Source organism: Urtica dioica, chromosome 1 (assembly GCF_054948205.1).
Source record: "Urtica dioica subsp. dioica isolate 48M chromosome 1, U.dioica_male_clone48M_v1_H2, whole genome shotgun sequence".
In the NCBI taxonomy this organism is placed as follows: domain Eukaryota; kingdom Viridiplantae; phylum Streptophyta; class Magnoliopsida; order Rosales; family Urticaceae; genus Urtica; species Urtica dioica.
In genome coordinates this window covers 26,954,375-26,970,570 of record NC_142756.1, presented here as the reverse complement: position 1 = coordinate 26,970,570, position 16,196 = coordinate 26,954,375, and the positions used below count along the sequence as shown (strand labels likewise).

General features: G+C 39.5%; 1 protein-coding gene across 1 annotated transcript; it reads right to left on the bottom strand.

The window, feature by feature from the left end:
- Positions 1-7,215: 7,215 nt before the first annotated feature.
- LOC149407839 (uncharacterized) lies at positions 7,216-7,809 on the bottom strand. Its single transcript, XM_089622224.1, has one exon. The coding sequence runs from the start codon at positions 7,807-7,809 to the stop codon at positions 7,216-7,218; it is 594 nt and encodes a 197-aa protein (XP_089478350.1).
- Positions 7,810-16,196: the final 8,387 nt, after the last annotated feature.

The window sequence follows — 16,196 nt, the reverse complement described above, 5'->3', positions numbered from 1 at the left end:
TGATCTCAGCCATACACAGTCACAACTTGCTTCATGTGGCAACGAGCATTTGCTTTTCAGAACGCCAAGAAATCGCAGTCCCTCCATATGTAAACACATATCCAGTCTGAGATCTCCCTTTGTGTGGATATGATAAGTAACATGCATCTCTATAACCAATCAAAACTGGTTTTGTCTTGTTAGGATAAAATAATCCTAAATCAATCGTTCCTTGAAGATAACGAAGCACATGTTTGACCCCCATTCCAGTGTCTATTTGTAGGAGCTGAGCTGAATCTTGCTAATAGATTAACTGCAAAACCTATATCTGGTCGAGTGCAATTAGCAAGGTACATAAGGGCTCCAATCGCACTGAAATATGGTACTTCAGGACCAAGAATCTGTTCAGATTCCTCACATGGACGAAATGGGTCTTTTACCACATCTAGGGATTTGACAACCATTGGAGTACTTAAAGGATTTGACTTATCCATATGGAAGCGTATAATCACCCTTTTTTGTGTAATTTGACTGATGCACAAATATTCCATTTTTCACGTGCTCAATCTGTAAGCAGAGACAATATTTTGTCTTCCCAAGATATTTCATTTCAAATTCCATCTTTAAGTAAGAGATTGCTTCTTTGATCTCTTCATCAGTCTCAATGATGTTAAAATCATCAACATAAACAGCGATGATCACATACCCGGATGTTGTTTTCTTAATGAATGCGCAGGGACAAAGAGAGTTATTGACATAACCCTTTTGTATTAAATATTCACTTAAGCGATCAAACCACATTCGTCCGGATTGCTTTAACCCATATAAAGTTCTTTGTAATTTCATGGAATATTTTTCTTTAGGCTTTGAATTAGATGCTACAGGCATCTTGAATCCTTCAGGGATCTTCATATACATTTGAGTATCTAACTATCTGTATAAATAAGCTGTGACAATATCCATGAGATGCATATTTAGTTTCTCATGCACTACTAGGCTAATTAAGTTTCTTAATGTAATTCCATCCATTACAGAGGAATATGTTTCTTCAAAATCAATTCCGGGCCTTTGAGAAAAACCTTGGGCAACAAGTCGAGCTTTGTATCTCACAATCTCGTTTTTCTCATTTCTCTTTCGCACAAATACTCATTTGTATCCAACAGGACTCACATCTACAGGTGTGAGTACTATAGGTCCAAAGACCTTGCGCTTGTTAAGCGAGTCAAGTTCGGTTTGAACTGCATTTTTCCATTTACCCCAATTGTGTCTATTTTTACATTCAGTAACAGACCTTGGTTCGGGATCTCCATCATTTTCATCCATGACATCACATGCCAGACTATATGAGAATGCATCATTGATTTCATCATTTCGGTTCCATTGTATACCTGTATTGGCATATTTAATCGAAATTTCTTGGTTTTCATCGTTTTGTATTTCTGGAATACATTCCTCCATTTTGGGGTAATTTTTTCTCTCTGCTCCTTTTCTTTTCCGAGGATTTTTATCTTTGGAACCGAATGGTCTTCCACGCTTTAGGCGTTCATGAGTGACTTTATTTTCAAATTGTCCTTTTGGGACATCAATTTGCGCAGGAGCATTTGCAGCTAGAATGTATGATTTAGTCACTCTCTTAGTGTCTGTAAACGCATCAGGAAGCTGATTTGCAATACCTTGCAAATGTACAATCCTTTCCACTTCTCCTTCACAGACTTTTGTCTAAGGGTCAAGATGCAATAATGTTGGTGCAGACCAAGTAATTTCCCTTTCTAGTTGGTTTCTTTCTCCCCCTAATACTGGGAAATTTTCTTCATCAAAATGAAAATCACCAAAACGTGATGTTAAAACATCACCAGTTTGAGGTTCTAGATACCTAAAAATAGATGGACTTTCATATCCCACATAAATTCCAAGCCTTCTTTGAGGTCCCATCTTTGTTCTTTGAGGTGGTGCTATAGGCACATAAATAGCACATCCAAAAATTCTCATATGAGATATATTTGGTACTTGGCAAAATACAAGTTGCAGAGGGGAGTATTTATGATATGCACTTGGTCGGATGCGAATTAATGCAGTAGCATGCAATATTGCATGACCCCATATTGAAGCATGCAGCTTTTTTCTCATTATCAATGGTCTAGCAATATGCTGGAGGAGCTTCATTAGCGATTTAGCTAGACCATTTTCTGTATGTACATGAGCAACAGGATGCTCAACGTCAATCCCAAATAACATACAATAATCATTGAATGTTTATGATGTAAATTCACCAGCATTATCGAGCCTGATTTTCTTAATTATATAATCAGGAAATTGAGCTCATAATTTGATTATTTGAGCAAGTAATTTCGCAAACATGCGACCATTTGCTAGAGGCGTCTATCAATACCATGAAGTATCGAAATGGACCAGATGGTGGGTGAATAGGCCCACATATGTCACCTTAAATACGTTCAAGGAACGTAGGTGATTCTGTTTCAACTTTTCCCGGTGAAGGCCCGGTGAAGGCCTTATGATAAGCTTTCCGAGAGAACAAGCTTTAAATGGGAAAGTATTACTTTGAGGGATCGTCTGGCCCTTCAATTGATGCCCATGTGTATTTTAAATAATTCTTCGCATCATAATAGAACCAGGATGACCCAAATAACTATGCTATGTCGTTAAAATTGAAGACTCAATGACTACCGAATTTTATTCTATCGCATTTATATACGTGTAGTGCAATCCAGTAGGAAGCATACGTAGTTTTTCTAGGATGTTGTAAGGCACATATATTTCATGGTACCTTCAGTTATAGATTGAGTATTAAACCAATAAGAATATATATCATTAAAACTCAACAAGTTTTGTTTGGATCTCGGTGAAAATAAGGCATTATTTGTAGTGAATTCTGTTCCATTCGGCAGTGTGAAATTTGTCTTACCAATACCTTCAATTAGATCTATAGGACCTTATATTGTATTCACAAAAGCTTTTGTTGGCTTTATCATTGAGAAAAACTTTTTATCATTCAAAATAGTATGCGTTGTTCCACTATCCGCCATGAATATTTCTCTAGTACCAACCATTTGGTTCGCCTCACAATTCGTTTTTTTTCCGTATGATAACTTCAAATTGAAATAAAATAAAGTTAATGGGGAAGACATACTTATATTATATAATACTAATTTGTTACATAGTCTTGAGAAAAAAAGAAAATATATATATATATATATATATATATATATATTAGACATATTATACATATTTAAATAGTCAGGTAAAACATTGGACCAATTTGTTTCATTCCCAGTAAAACATACATGCATCATTAATCTATATCACTAAAGTTTTCTGCGAAAACAGCAGAACCAAAAACAGTGTGTGCAAGATCACAAGACGAGTAGATTGAGTAGGAACCAACAACAGTGTGGGGATAATCGTGATTCTTTTCATCTTCTTGCTTCTTTTGATAATCTTTCGTGGTATTGTAAGGATGGTTATGATTATAGCCACGACCTCTTCCGTATCCATGTCCGCGACCACGACCATGACCTCGACCTCGTCCTCATCCCAGAATATAGTTCTGTTGTTCAGGTTCTTCGGAGTTAACAGCGTTTACTTCAACTAACGCTTTTGAACCTGTCGGACAGGATTGGTGATTCTATATCAGCAATTCATTATTCTTCTCTGCGATTAGAAGACAAGTGATTAGTTCATAATATTTTGTAAATCCTCGAACACGATATTGTTGTTGCAAGGTTACGTTCGATGCATGAAAAGTGGTGAACGTCTTTTCCAACATGTCATGATCAGTCATTTGGTCTCCACAAAATCTCAGATGAGATACTATTCGGAACATCGCAGAGTTATATTCGCTGACTTTTTTGAAATCTTGGAAACGTAAAGCGTTCCATTGATCACGGTATACTGGAAGCATGATCTCCTTTTGGTGAAAATACCTGTCCTTCAACTCCTTCCAGAGTAAACTTGGATCTCTGGTGGTGAGGTATTCACTTTTAAGTCCCTCGTCAAGATGTCGACGAAGAAAAATTAAAGATTTTGCCTTGTCTATTTTTGACGAGGCATTTTCCTCAGAAAGTGTTTCCAATAAACCCAAAGATTCCAGATGCATCTCTACGTCCACCTTCCAGGGTATGTAGTTTTCGGATGTGATGTCTAGAGCACTGAAATCGAGCTTAACGATATTTGCTATGATGATAACTTTTGATGTTGATTTCTGGATCGATCAACAGTCACAAATAATAATATGTTAATATTTGATTTTTATTTTATAAAGGTCTCAGAAGACGTCGTATAAGAAACAATATAGAAATGGAAAAGCTATAATAAGAAGAAATTGAGAATAAACTTTATTGATCGTGAAATTGAATAACAAGAGTGCGAAGTGTCGAGGTCTAGCAGGCGAACTCGACACTGAAAGAAGTAATACGATAATAATAATTCATAAATAAATTCTAAGCATGTCTCGGAAATTGGCATCTGGTCTTCCATTTATAGGCGGGGCGGAGTCTCTTCACTGAAGACACGTGTTGATTGATCCATCTTTTTTGTCAGGGCTGAAGTTATCTCGGATCCGGTCTTCGCGGCGTAGTCTCCTCTTTGACTGACCGATTCTTCTGGCCAGGCGGACGTGGTCGAGTTGGACAACGTGATCAGACTTGGGCCGATCTGTCGAGATCAAACCGGGGCCCATGATTGATCCCGCGAATCGGCTTGCAAAATAGATATTGGGCTTTGGTCGGCTAAAGCCCAACCGAGACAATTATTTTAAACAATTTATTTTTTACCCCCCACAATTAGCCCCCGAACATTTTGAAAATATTTCGAATATTTTGAAAATATTTACTGCGAAGAATTCGAACCATTTTTAAATTTAAGGGGGGAAATCAAATATTTTGTGACACGTGGCATCGCTTGGAGACGCGTTTCTTTACACGTGGCGTGATGTGATTGCACTTCACCAGTCAAATTCGAAGAATCGCGGGCGTCTGTTGATATCTTTGAAGATATCAAGGAAATATTTTCGATTTGATTTAGTTTTATTCGAAATCATTAGATTTTTACGGATTTGGTTAAAAATGAAATGTAAAAATAAGCGCGGCGAAGAGTCACTTCTTCTCATTTATATTCTCGTCATTTGCGGTAAAAGGTAAAGAAGAAGAAGAAGAAGAAGAAGAAGAAGAACATGTTGTGCGACGACATTTACTCCTCGACCGGGTTTCTGCGCCAGCTTACTTGGTCCGAGATGGCGCTCCCGAAGGTGCCCGAGCTCGCTGAGTCGGACTGGTACCGGATGATGGCTTCGACCATTATTGGGGTAAGCATTATATATCATTGTTAGACTACTACTATTTTTTTATAGTCGAGCTGTTGTACTTCTAAAAAAAATTAGGGGATTTATTGTGGTCGAGCTAACGAAAATTTTTGTTTTCAGCTGTCGACCCAGCTGAACAGAGGCGTTTTTCGCTATGAGAGGCGCCTTCATGATGCTAAGGCTGAGCAGCATAAGCTGGCCGAGGTTCAGAAGGGGACGGAGTCTCTTCAGACCGAGCTCCAGGGCATGAACAAGAAGATCGCCACCCTTCAGGACGATATGTTGGCCAAGGACGCCCTGCTGGAAAGGGAAGGGCGATGATCTCTTCACCAAGGCCCATTGCCTCTCTGTGGATCTCGACGACAAGAAGGCCAAGATCCAGAAGTGGGGCGCTTATGCGGACGGGCTGGGGAAAGAGAAGGAAAAATTGGTAGTCGACCTGGCGGATCGAGACAAAGAGCTGAAGGACGATCTCGGACGAAGAGAACGGCAAAGGCGGAACGATATCGGGCCTTGCATGCGGCAAAGAAAGCGACTTCGCTGCAATACATGGAGCACATTCTCAAGTATCATGCTCAGAAAGGAAAGACGGACGAGGCCATCCTTGTCCTGAAAAAACTTGAGCAATGCCGGGGAAATAGGGAGCTGATCTCGGAGGCTTTGAAGGTTGAGATCTCGGACTGGGCGGGCGAAATGAAGGATATCGAGGATGACATCGTCCAGTACGAGGCCGACTATGCGGCCATCGCCATCCCCGAGGTCAAGGAAGTCCCTTTCACTTCCTACTCGGACCGATCTCCTGCCGATGCCTCCGCAGCCGAAGATGAGACCGCCGTCATTGATGAGCATGGCTCCATGCTCAATCAGACTGACGAGGTCTTGAACTCTATTCCCGAGGATAGCAAGAATGTGGCGGCATTTACACCTACTCCCGAGCGGACATGTGCCGAGGTCCAGCCCCAAGAGCAAGTCTAAGCTCTTCTTTTTGCTAGCAAGGGATCTACTTTTTTTTTCTTTTTCTTTTGTTCTTAGGGCCTGTTTGTTTTGGGGGAAGTTTTTATTCATTTTGAGACAATTAGAGGAGGCTTCGGTACCCCTATTTTATTTGAATTATTTTTATTATTTTATGCAATGCAATTTCATTTCTTAAAATTTGTCAAGTCTTTTAGCTCGTCAAATTTTCCAATGAATGCGTAAATGTTTTTATATTTTGTCGTCATTCAGTTCGTCCATCCGATCTGAGAGTGTTCATTGTACTATTTAGTTCGATCTCGAGAGAACTGAGACATGCAAAATCTATTAAGTCTTTTAGATCGCCAATAATCGATCCAAAATATTTCCCTTAAGATTTGATGCCGAAGTCGTATATGAAATTTTTTTTAAAAAGAATTCACTAAGTCTTTTAGATCGTCGGAAATCTAAAAAGTTTCCCTTAGACCGAAGTCTCGTAGTGGCTTTATGTTCAAAATTTGTCAAGTCATTCGGATCGCCGTTGATCCAAAACATTTCCCTTTAGATTTAAAGCCGAAGTAAACAGATGAATTTAATCATGAATCAGTTAAGTCTTTTAGATCATCGGAGATCTAAAAAGTTTCCCTTATGTTTCTTGTACGAGGTCGACTTTTCGAAGGGCGGCCTTTGATCAGATGACGTTGTGAGCTGTCGGATCTCGCCAGAGACGTCGTGAGGTATTTGCATTGCTGGCCTTATCCGGGGTCGGGATTGTTGGCCGAGATGCGAGCTCCGTATCTTAAAAACATTTTTTTATATTTCATCTTCTCCCGCCCCTCCCCCGTTTTTTGGCGAAAAGGAGGGTTAGGGAGTTCTAAGAGGTTAGGCACTGTGCCTCCCTCAAGGGAAGACTACCTACGTACCCTTATCCAGGGATCAAGTGTGACGTAGTTCAGTTCTTGCTGATTTTAGCAGTAGTAGTTTTTAAGATTCGAGATGTTCCATGATCTTAAAATGGAGATTCCATTGAGCGTTTCGAGCTCATATACCCCGGGATGCGCTACCTTGGTGACCCTGTAGGGGCCTTCCCATTTCGCAATAAGTTTTCCAGCGTTTGCCTCGACAGTGTTTTCGAAGACTTTTCGGAGGACCAAGTCTCCTACATCAAATCTTCTCGTGTTAACGTCTTTATTGTAGAATCTGGAAATGGATTGCCTATAGTGGGATAGCCGTACTAGGGCTAAATCCCGCTTTTCCTCTACAAGATCCAAGGCGTCGCATAGTGACTCATCATTTTTTGGCTCATCCTCACACGCATACATCACCCTAAGGGTTTGCACTTGGTGTTCAATTGGGATGACCGATTCGACTCCATGGACCAGGGAAAATGGAGTTTCCTCTCTCGGCCTTCGCGGACTAGTTCGGTAGGCCCAGAGCACACCAGGTAGCTCTTCTGCCCACCGTCCTTTCTTAGCATCGAGCCTTTTCCTTATGGAATCTACTATGGTCTTATTTGCAGCTTCCGCGTGTCCATTCCCTTGAGGGCATCGTGGTGTTGACATCCTCACCTCAATGTTATTGCGGAAACAAAAAATCCTAAATTTTTTTATATGAATTGTGACCCATTGTCCTTTATGATCTCGTGGGTAGTTCCATGCCGACAGATTATATTTTTCCAAATGAATGTTGTGACGTCGACATCTTTTATCAAGACGAAGGCGCCTGCTTCGACCCATTTCAAAAAATAATCTGTTAAGATTAATAAAAATCTTAGTCCGTCAAGGGCGGCCGGCATTGGTCCCACAATGTCCATAGACCATTTCATGAATGGGTATGGTGCCGAGATGGAGGACAACTCTTCAGCGGGTCTTTTTATGTTAGGTGCGTGGCGCTGACATTGGTTGCAGCGTCGCGAATGCGCCTCGCAATCTGCCAACATGGTCAGCCAAAAGTAGTCTTCCCTCTTTATTTTGATGGCGAGTGCCCGTCCGCTTGCGCGATTTCCGCATTCCCCCTCATGTACGTCTTCTAGGATTCATTTAGACTCCTCCGTTCCGATGCACTTGAGGTATGATCTTGCGAAGCTTCTCTTAAACAGGCTTCCGTCTATGATGCAAAATCTCGCGCTACTCACCACGAGTATGCGTTTTGCCATCTTGTCGGATGGGACCGTACCAGTTGTGATGTAATGCAATATTTCATTCCTCCAATCCCCCCCTTCTATTGCTATGATTGTGGCAATGGTCATGGCTATAGAAGGTTGTTTGATTGTTTCAACTGTTATGATCCTTTTGAGGTCCGGATCTGAGGTAGATGCCAAAGCAGCCAACGCGTCTGCCGAAGTATTCTTGCCTCGAGGGATTCGTGTCAGGGAGAATTCCTCGAAATGTTTCGTAAGATCTTTTACAAATTTCAGGTAAGCTTCCATTTGATCATCCCTAGTCTCGTATTCCCCGGAGTATTGGTTTGCTATGAGTTGAGAATCGCAGAAAGCTTCCACTTTCTTTTATCTGACTGTTGTGGCTAACCTAAGTCCGACGATCAGTGCCTCGTATTTGGCTTCATTGTTAGATGCAACGAAGTCGAGCCTGAATGATTGTTCTATGGTCTCGCCGTGAGGGGACGTCAGGTGTATTCCTACTCCTGCCCCTTGCTTTGACGATGCCTCATCCACTTTAAGTGTCCAGGTGCCCTCGACTTCGGTCGCGGCGGGATCTTCCCTCGGGAGTTCGATGATGAAGTCCACCAAAACTTGTGATTTTGCGGATGTCTTCATTCGATACTCAGTATCGTATTCGCTCAGTTCTACGGCCCACTTATTCAACCTTCCCGATTGATTGGGGCTGTGTAGAAAACTTCTCAGTGAATGCGTCGTCATTACTATTATGGCGTGAGATTGGAAGTATGGTCAAAGTTTCCGCGCGACGGAAACGACGACCAAAGCCAACTTCTCCATAACAGGATATCGAGTTTCAGCGTCGACTAACGACTTGCTCGTATAAAATATTGGTCGTTGGTCCCCTTGTTCTTCTATGACGAGTACTCCGCTAACGGCCACATGGGATACGGCGACGTATAGGTAGAGCGGCTCTCCCGCAACGGATTTTGCCAAGATCCGAGGTGTTGATAGATATTCTTTCAATTTTTTGAATGCCTCCTCGCACTTGTTGTTGTCAATGGTGCCCACAAGAAGAGTTGTAATCTTTATATTGTACATTTGATGTAATAAAGTCTCATGAAGACTCTTGCTTGTAATTGCTTATTCATTAATAAAAAGTTGAAATTCATTCATTCTTCCGTGTCTGTTTGAAGCTTTGTGATAAAACATTAGTCTTTAGTCCATAAACAAACTAAACAACTTACGAAGAGACAAATATAGATTTGCATGAACAAACTCTTCGTAGTTTGCTTAAAACGATATATTCGCAATCTAAGGGTCAAAGGACTATTGACCTCAGTATGATTGTTAGAAGAATCTATGATGTCTGGTTATGAGGCATTGAGAGTCGGAAACTCTATAGTTCTTCTAGGTATCTTCCGAAGGTACTGAATTGACCAGTGCACTTCTAGAGACAAGATAAGAACAAACCATTTAACCTCTTATGTCTCGAAGTCACTGTGTATGAATTGCATCGTGCCTACCTTAATCCTGAAATGACACATGTCATTTCACACCTTACGTATTCTCATTTGAGAAAGTCAGAGTTCGGACTCACTATGTGATTCCGAACAAGGCCTATTGGTGAAGTACTAAGTTGTGAGAATGTCATGAGTAACTTTGTGAAGTTCTCATAGATATGGAATTCATGTACAAGATTGCTGAAATGCAATGTATATCACATCATGCTTTGTTCCTTGGAGTGTGAATAAATGAACTGGCCAGTGTCCAAATTGAGTTCTGACTTTTTTGGATGAAACAATGTGACTTGTTACCTCCTCGTCAATACATTGTTTCTAACTTATTCACAAGCGACAAAGGAGTTGAGGAAATAACAGCTAGAAGGGTAAAATGGTAATTTAGTAAATCCCGACTAGCTGATGATATTCATGAAGGGTAAACACTGATAATATTCTGTGGATCCACTCATTTCAATTAGGTTGAATTCTTGAGTAGAAAATAAATTCATTTGAACCGAGAGATTTTCAGTGTCAACTCTTTAGTGGAGTCAGTTGACATTAAGCTAAACTTGGAAAAGGTTTGTGAACTTTTGAGTCCAAGTATTTAGCTCAAGCTTTGTTCATTTCGATCCATGAGGTCACTGTCACGAATCACATCGAGTAGGAATAGTTAAACTGAAAGCTAAGTCAAAACAAGAACGAAAATTGTCAAAAGCGTATTTTTGTCTTTTGAGACATAGGATGAAATGAATGTCAATAAATTTTTTGATTAATTGGGCCTTGTGAATTGATTTCATTTCATAAGAATTTTATTGAAAATTCTTAATGGGCCTTTCTCATGTTGTCATGAACAAATAAAGAAGCTTCTAGAAGCTCCTTCTAGAGAGCATGATAGGAGCCCAAATACCCAAGAGAAGGAGAGAATATTTTGTGCATAAATGTATCAAGATACTTGCCAAAAGAAAAAAAGGAAACAAATTTCCCATGCATGCATGAGGATATTCGGCCAAGTGAGAGTCAAAGGCAAGGCATGGAACAAAACATGAAACAAATCAAGGCTTCTAGAATGCCTTGTTGGCCGTGTGACTCTATGAAGGAAAAAGGGGAATTGGCTCATGAATATGTGATATTCTATAGAAGAGGAAACTATCTTATTGAGGGTGAGACCTCTCCTATAAATAGGAGCCTCATTCCACACATTTCATTCATCCAAGTTTAAGAGATTTGAGAGACTCTCTCTCTACTCTCTCTAAAACTTGGCCGATCCTCTCTCTCTCTCTCTCTCTAGTGAATTTTCGGTTTTTGTTTTGGCACCTAGGTCCTCATTTGACCTAGTGTTTAGCTCTGCGACTTCAAGACTCGTTCTTAAGTCGTAGTGTTTAAAATTGCCCACACACTAATTCCTTTTCTCTCGAGTGATTTAGTGATAGAAACTTTCGTGGTTGCTCGAGTTGCCGAGGAAGGAAGAGAGACGTGCTGCGAGGGGAGACGATCGTTGTAACCTTTTTCCAAAAGCTTCTCAACGTTCAAGCGTCTAAAAAGGTTAGTAACTTCTATTCTCATATTAGTTTTTATTTACATGTGCTTGCTCTTTGTCTAGGTTAGTAAAAACTGTTTTATTGAAATAGAAATTTTTTAAAATTCCGCCACTTACCGAAGCGTTAAACTTTTTCTTAAACCATAGATCAATTCCAACAAATGGTATCAGAGATATGGTCAAAGATATGCAAGTACATGTATTTAAAAATATGAGCTTGAAAATTGTTTTCGAAAGTTTACTAATTTTGTGACAAGTTAGAATTGTTATCTTAGTTTTTTTTTAATTTATTGCTCTTGCCTTTAAATTAAAAATCATGTTGATTTTCTATGAGTTTGGGATGTTATTCAAACACATTAGAATCAGTTCTAAAAGTTTTAATTTTTATATTGAAAAACGTGTTTTAAAGGTTTGAGAAAATTTCGAGTAATTTTGTGACTAGTTTTCTTGTCTTACTAGTTTCTTTATTTACTTGAATCGTTTTATGCATGTCGTTATTTATTTTATACCATGTTATTACCTTGCTAATAAAATTAAAATAAAAGCTTTAACAACATCCTTGGCCGAGTATCTCAAAGGGAAAAAGAGGAAATTGGCTCATGAATATGTGATATTCTATAGAAGAGGAAACTACCTTATTGAAGGTGAGACCTCTCCTATAAATAGGAGCCTCATTTCCTCACATTTCATTCATCCAAGTTTAAGAGATTTGAGAGACTCTCTCTCTAGAACTTGGCCGAACTCCTCTCTCTCTCTCTTTCTAGTTTATTTTCGATTTTTCTTGTTTTGGCACCTAGGTCCTCACTCGACCTAGTGTTTAGCTCTGCGACTTCAAGACTCGTTCTTAAGTCGTAGTGTTTAAAAGTGCCCACTCACTAATTCCTTTAATTCGAGTGATTTAGTGATAGAAACTTTAATTCGAAAGTTTACTAATTTTGTGACAAGTTAGAATTGTAATCTTAGTTTTTTTTTAATTTATTGCTCTTGTCTTTAAATTAAAATTCATGTTGCTTTTCTATGAGTTTGAGATGTTTTTAAAACACATTAGAATCAGTTCTAAAAGTTTTTAATTTTTTATATTGAAAAACGTGTTTTAAAGGTTTGAGAAATTTCGAGTAAAATTTTGTGACTAGTTTTCTTGTCTTACTAGTTTCTTTTTTTTTACTTGAATCGTTTTATGCATGTTGTTATTTCTTTTATGCCTTGTTATTACCTTGCTAATAAAACACAAATAAAAGCTTTAACAACCTTCATAAAACGTTCCGTTACACTCGATTCTTTTTCGCACCTAAAAGGACCAAGCTTTAATTATTTCTTTTTCTTCGAGCTGGAGTAAAACCCGCAGTAAAAGTGGCATTATTATCTTCTCAGAAATCGAAATTTAATGATTCTTGAATCAAATTAAAGCTCTGTCTGTCCTCTGTCCAATGCCACCGGTTTCAGGTCAAACGGACATCGGATCCGCCAGTTATGGCGATTTTACTCCGAGGTACGCGGCTGTTCCGAAAGTCCAGTTTTTAGAATTTCGGATTTTCAGCCCCACTACCATGAGTTATAGAACTCTAATGAGAAAAATTTCTTGAGAAAAAATGTTTTTCATAAGATTATAAACATGATGTGTAAGATTAAAATGTTTTGATTTTTGAAAGTTTAATTGAAATTAAATTTTTACAAAACTAGTTTGAATTTTAAAAAACCGTTTTCGTTTTCAAACTTGAAATATTTTGTCTTCCAAATCAAATAAGTTTTCAAAATGTTTTCAAAACTATATCTATATCACATATGTTCAAAATCTATATGCTCCTGAAATTTTGAGTGGGAGGTCTCTTTGTAGACAAGCCGAAAAATAAAAATATGTGTAATCTCAAACTTTCAAGTGTTCGAGTGAGTTGAAGTTCACACTTCCCTCATGCACTTTCCCGAAATAGAAAATAGGAAAAGAGCCGAGTATGTCCCTTGTGCCTTTATCCACTAACAGTGCTCTGAACATGAAGATCTAGGATTCTCTTCTAGTTGTCCGCTCTGTCGCTCTCTAACTAGGAAATCTGTTTCCGAACTTATAAGAGTCGATGAACCAACTCCAAAAACTAAGTGGGAGGGTTATATATTGTTGTTTGTAACCCACGATCCCCAACACTAATGAAAGAAGCAATTAACGTGGGACTAAGAGCCGCTCTTGCGACCCTCTCTTAAATGGGAGTACTCCAAGGCGTTTTTGCTTCGATCATTGCTCAATGAGCTACGTCCGAGAGTGAGACGATGATGACAAGTCCTCCCCTTGGGGGATTGTTTTTCAAAGTTGATCTTTTGGACTAAGTGTTTGGTTGCACACTTAGGCCCAATCCCTAGTAAAGGATGTGAGTGATCAAACCAATTTAAAAGGTGGCTAGTCAAAAATGATGTATTGACATCTTGGCTAAGTATTAATGATGTGTCATTTACTTATAAATGGAGATTTTTTGTGGCCTTCTCTTGAGGGAGTAAATTATCGTTTGGTTTATAACACCTTTGGATTTTATCAAGCCTTTAATAAAACTTAAATCCTAAACCAAAGACTAAATCATAAACTTGTTTCGACTTTATTAAGCAACATGTCTCTCAACCATCCCTCGATCATTCTTTCCTCGAACAAACTCAAAAACGAAAATTACGTAGATTCGAAACATATCCTCGATATCATCCTTACCATTAACAAGCACAAATGGGTACTCACCACCCCGTGTCCTCCTCTGACGAATGATGATTCAACTCAAGAGGACAAAGACGCCTTGGCGGCCTGGCTCTGCTCCGATGTGATTGTGAGGTGCTATATCTTAGCATCAATGAACAATGTGTTGCAACAACAACATCGTGACATCGAGACTGCCGCCGACATGCTCAACAATCTCCATGAGATGTTTGAAGGGCAAAGGCGTCAAGCAAGGCAACAAGCAGTCCGACGGTTTATGAACTGTCGCATGAAGGCTAGGACTCCTGTTGGAGACTTTATGATACTGATCATTAGTTATGTGAATAAAATGGAAATCCTAGGATCTGAGATTGATGGGAAGAATGTCATAGATATGATCTTAGAAACTCTCCCCGCATCTCTTGATACCTCCAAGATGAACTACTCCATAAACAAGCTACAGTACACTGTTACCAAGCTTATGATGGAACTTCACACTGCTGTAGGTCTCACTAAGAGAAAGAGGAATAAAAGAGAGGCACATGCTACTGAGCACAAAGCCTTCGCCTCTGGAACTAAGAAGAGACCTCACAAGGCCGATAAAAAGAACTGTCCTGCCTACCTCAAAGCAAAGGAACATAGTATTGTACTAATTATCGAAGCATGCTTAGTAGCTGATAATGTATCAACGTGGATTCTTGACTCCGCTGCTACTAACCATATTTGTTGTTCCTTGATTGGTTTTAAGAAAACCAAAAGCTTAGAGGAAGGCGACTTCTGTTTAAAATGGGGTGATGGCAGCCTGGTGTCTGCGAAGGCTGTGGGATCCGTGATGCTGTCTTTTGAAGACCACACTTTAAACTTGAATAATGTTTATTTTGTTCCTACCTTTGGGAAGAACTTAATATCCGTTGCTCGTCTTCTTGAGCAATATTATTTTTTAAAGTTCATTAAGAATGGAATTCGTATTTCGTTTCCTGATAATTCTTTTGTCACTGATGCATGTATGAAGAATGCTCTTTTCTACATATATCCCACTCAACCTTCTCTTTTAGACACCGAAATAGATAATGATCTAATTAGGGAGACAAAGAGGATCAAACTTTCTGAATCCTCCGATCTAACAAAATCAACATACCTATGGCACTTAAGACTTGGTCATATCAGTCTAGATAGGATTAAGAGACTACTGAGGGACGGTCCACTCCAAGCCTCTGTAATCGGTTCACTACCTACTTGTGAATCTTGCATAGAAGGAAAAATGACTAAGCGACCTTTCTTCGATAAGGGTCGAAGAGCCACTGAGTTGCTGGAACTAGTACATTCTGATGTATGTGGTCCGCTCAGCCAACAGGCACGTGGAGGATACGAATACTTCGTTACCTTCACCGATGATTACTCACGATATGGTTTTGTCTATTTACTCAAACACAAATCCGAGACCTTTAACGTATTTAAGGTCTCTAGGGCTTTAGTGGAAAAGCAAACTGGCAAAGTGAACAAAACCCTTCGATCTGCTCGAGGTGGTGAGTATATGTCTGGGAGAGTTTGATGACTTTCTTAAAGAAGAAGGTATCTCTTCTCAGCTTACCGCACCTAGCACACCTCAACAAAACGGATTGTCAGAGAGAAGAAACCGAACTCTTATGGAGATGGTTAGATCAATGATGAGTTATTAATCACTCCCTCTTTCCTTTTGGGGATATGCCCTCGAAACAGCCGCTTATATTCTGAACCAAGTTCCGTCCAAGACGGTTCCTGGTACTCCATATGAACGATGGACTGGCCGTAAAGTGAATCTTTGCCGCATCAAAATTTGAGGTTGCCCCGCACACGTGCTGAGGCAAAAGACTAGCAAGTTGGCTAGTAGGTCAGAATTGTGTATGTTCGTTGGATATCCAAGCGATGGATGATCCTGTTTCCTATAGCCAAGCGATGGCTTGTTCTTAATCAAACCTTTGGCTTAATGCCATGAATGTTGAAATGCACTCGATGTATGTCAACAAAGTCTGGAAACTTGTAGACCTTCCTGAAGGGATTAAACCCGTAGGGTGTAAGTGGATATACAAGAAGAAAAGGGGTCCTAATGGGAACGTCGAGACGTTCAAAGCATGACTTGTGGCGAA